This window comes from Propithecus coquereli, unplaced genomic scaffold (genome assembly GCF_000956105.1).
Source record: "Propithecus coquereli isolate 6110/MARCELLA unplaced genomic scaffold, Pcoq_1.0 Scaffold175, whole genome shotgun sequence".
NCBI lineage: Eukaryota > Metazoa > Chordata > Mammalia > Primates > Indriidae > Propithecus > Propithecus coquereli.
Window position 1 is genome coordinate 3,804,259 of NW_012142190.1, and position 4,291 is coordinate 3,808,549.

The 4,291-nt window shown below is 34.1% G+C and overlaps 1 protein-coding gene across 1 annotated transcript in view; it reads right to left on the reverse strand.

The window, feature by feature from the left end:
- LOC105808476 overlaps nt 1-4,175 on the reverse strand; it is an 84,147-nt gene extending 79,972 nt beyond the window's left edge. Inside the window, exon 1 of the mRNA XM_012642127.1 lies at nt 4,074-4,175. Coding sequence (XP_012497581.1) covers nt 4,074-4,175 — 102 coding nt within the window. The remainder of the gene's footprint in view (nt 1-4,073) is intronic.
- Between the last annotated feature and the right edge of the window lie 116 nt (nt 4,176-4,291).

A 4,291-nucleotide genomic window follows, 5' to 3' on the forward strand; every position in this document is an offset into this window, starting at 1 on the left:
ACTACATCTTTGTACTTAAAACCAAAGCTGTGCAATCTCGAGTTAGTTCCATTTAAAAAAAAAAAAAGAACTCCACTAGATTAAAAGGGAATTAAGGAGACATGACCACATGCCAGGTGTATTCTCCAGAATGGATGCTAGTTTTGACAACCTGATTATAAAAGACATTTTGGGGACATTTTATTAAACTTAAAGGAAGCCTTCAGTCTACAGTTAACTTTCATTTATGGGAAATATAGGCGATAAAGGAACAAGTTACATCTGAATATGGACTGAGTATGAGAAGAGGTGAAAATTTATTGACACGGAAAGATGGAGATTGTTAAATGAAAACAGCAAGTTACATGACGATAGTTAAATATGATCTTACTTGGGTCAAAATACAGAGCTAAGAAGATTTACTAAGATATTAAAAGTAGTTATCTGTAGATGGTAGGAATATTTGCATTTCATGTTTATCTGTATTTTCTAATTTCCTACAATGTACAAATAATGGTTTTGAAATAAGAAAGGCTTATATTAAAAAGTTATTGATTTATCATTACTTACCATCAAAACTTTATACACCAAGTAGCTAAATACCACAGTTCAATTGACTTTGTGGAGATGTCTCAGGACTATGATCCTCAAATTGGGAGCTGAAGTAGAAAAGAACTTTTCTAAACTTTATCTCCCTATCCCAGTGCCATCTTTTCTACCATGAGGTGAGAATCGCTGACACAGAGAGCCACTGTTAATGACAGGAGTGTATATATCCCTTAGGCATACCAGATAAGAAAAATGATTAAGATTAAGAACACTTGACAGAGGGATGGACACACTTGAAACTCAGACTTGGCGGGGGGAGCAAGGCCAACATACGTAACCTAAACATCTGTACCTCAATAATATGCTGAAATGAAATAAAAAAAAAAAAAAAAGAACACTTGATAAAATTTAAAAGGCTGAGGCAAAAAGCAAAGATAAGGGAATTTTCTCAGGACTTAGAATTCGACTAAGAATTCCACTAAGTTCAACATAATGAAAACATTTATACAGATGTCTAAAATAGAATTCTAAAGGTCAGTTAGAATAACAACCATGGTAGAATACATTCTTGGGAGAAGATGTCTCTAAATACCAAAAGAAATTTAGAATCTGGGTCATGAACAGGTTACTATCATCCATTAGTGCTAGCATGATGATGCTATCATCTCCCACTGCTCTATCTCCAATCATAGTGATCAAATCTTTCATTTAAAAAAAAAAAAAAACTTATGGAAACCGTTATCCAATGTCTGATAGTTAGGCTCACATATTCAAGGAGTTGCATTCTAGAAAAGGAACTTATTAACCAAATAAATCTCTGATTTGCAGGAATGGGTAGAGTATCCTCTTTTCATAAATAATCATCATCTAATACATCATCTAATACGACAGTCCAGTGCACTCCAGAAAAATGGAGCTCCTAAGTAAACAATGTTTGAATACCCAAATAATGAGAGTTAATTTGTAAACAAATTAATTATTGTAATACTCTAAGAAAGAGAAGAATGACACTCTGGAGATGTTTTCAATTTATAAGTGTTCTAAAATTAATTTAGATTCTTCTAATAATAAACATGAGGCAGATAGATTTTCCCAGAAAGGTGCCTGACATTTAAAGGTATCCAAGTCTATATTTATTACACTGATAAAAAAAAACAAACAGTAGTTTATCCAGACACCATTATTCTGTTCAACAAGTAGAATCAACATAATTCACATGGCATAAATATTTTAATGAAATATTCTAGTATTGCAAAGAGAAAAAATGCCCCGCACAAATTTCCTAGTCCACCAAACGTATAATAGTTCTGTCTTTATTCATTCCCTTTATCACCTAATCTTGTTCCCATTTAGGCCAAACATAACTCCAAACATTTTTGGAATTACAATACTATCATTATTTGATTTAGGCAACAATGTTCTATGGCATTTTAAAAAATCAAAAAAGAGGGCTGGGCACAGTGGCTCAAGCCCATAATCCTAGCACTCTGGGAGGCTGAGGTAGGAGGATCCCTTGAGCTCAGGAGTACGAGACCAGCCTGAGCAAAAAGCAAGACCCTATCTCTACTAGAAGTAGAAAAATTAGCCAGGTGTGGTGGCGTGGGCCTGTAGTCCCAGCTATTTGGGAGGCTGAGGCAGGAGGATCACTTGAGCCCAGGAGTCTGAGGTTGCAGTGAGCCAAGATGATGCCACTGCACTCTAATCAGGGTGTCAGAGTGAGACTCTCTCAAAAAAGGAAAGAAAAAAAAAACAACTATGAACTTTAATAGAATGAAAACGTTTTGCTCAAAAATACCCTCATTGATATTTCTTACTCTAATTGACAATTAAAAGGAAAAGCATTTATACTTTTTTTCTTGTATATACTACCCTTTAGGGCAACTCTAGTTAGTAGCTTTAGTTGAGAGAAAATTCATTATAGAAGAATTTTAGCTACTAAACATGGAAGGAACAATGGACCTAAAAATCACCATTTTGCAACTCTTAATGAAATAACTGACTCAGGAAACAATTTATGGTAGGGTAAAACCATCAGATACACGGCTGACAGGGAACTTGATAATAGAGGGAGCAGGCCATTCCTGTGAAGCTACTCATTAAGGCTACCACCACCAAGAGTGGGACAACTAAATACTTGCTTGCCAAAAAACACAAAAAAAGGTTGAACTGAATCAAGCCTCCAGTCTAGAGCAAATTTCCATTCACAGAAAATACAGGAGTAAGAAGAGCAAGTTAAATGGTTACCAGTAGGAAGCAAAAGGAAAACTACAGAATATGTAACATTCTATAGTACAAATGACCTCATTTCTGCAACAAGCTAATAGCATGAAGGTTAAAAGAAGGGAAACTGCTATAGATTAATATAATCAAAAGAAACATAAAACAAAATGTATTTTGAGGATCTTGTTTCCCCTTTTTAAGACAATAGGGGGAATTCAATTATAGACTAGGTTACATGATGCCAAGGAATTGGTATCTTTTCTTTTCCCAGAACTAATGAACAGGAAGTAGGTATCTCTTTTTAATGTGCCATAATGGCATTGCAGTTAAATAAGATGTGATTAAGTAAAAAAGTTAATTTGAAATGTATAACACAATGTCTATAATTTGCTTTAAAATACTTCAGCAAATTATAATAAAAAGGAAGGGAGATAAAAACAAAAAGGATAAAGCCCATATGTCACAATCTTGATAACAGAAAATTCTGGTAACGGGTTTACGAGATTCATTATACTCTCTCTAATCTAGGTTTAAAATTTTTCATAATAAAAGCTATTTAATCATCAATGTGTTCATCTTTAAAAAAAAAATAGCATACACATTTACTTAAAGTTCTAGATCAATAGGTTTCAATTCAGACTGCACATTAGAACCATCTGAAGAACTTTCCAAAAACAAAAAACAAAAATCACCAGTGCTTAGGCCCCACTCCAGATCAATTAACCAGAATCTCTGAGGCTGAGGCCCAGACATAAGTTTTTTTTAAAAGGTCCCTAAGTGATTCAAATGTGCAACCTACGTTAAAAAACCCCTATTAACGATGAACAGAAATTGACCAGTGTCCCCTAAAAAATCTATTAAGTAGGTTTCTTGTAGAGCAACATCAATGAGAAAAACTTTTAATATTCACAGCCATTATATTAAGCCTTGGAAAACACTAGCATTATTCTCAGGGAAATACTTAACATAACACTATCACACATAACACTATGATACATAACACTATCATAGTTCTCTGAGTTTACTCATGAGGTATAAAATAAAGCCTATCAAAATATTCCATAACTCTAATATTTTACCAGCTTGTATTGGTACACTATTTACAGTTCACAAAATGCTTTATCTAAGTTCTCTGCTTTACACAACCCCAATCAAGAAAGGCAAGTATAATTATCACCACCTCTAACAGAAAAGAAATTGGGTCTCAAAGCTATTTAAATGGCTTGCCAAAGTCATTTAGCTGGTAAAAATCGAAGTCAAGAAAAACCTAGGTCTTCTGACTCATAGTCAAATATTCTATCCCGGAGACTTGGCCCAAAACAAACCTCTGTTCTGGTTCCAGTCATGGGCATCACCAAGTTGATTAACATTATACCTGTACCCATCTTGATGGCGAAAATAGTCATCAGTGCTGAACACAATGCCATCACGACTCTGACCAAGCAGAATTCTGTTAATAAAAGAAATCATAAAAGTGCCATTTATAAAATCTATAACCATTAGGAATAAACCACACAGGAAAGGTTATTAAATGAATTTCTGA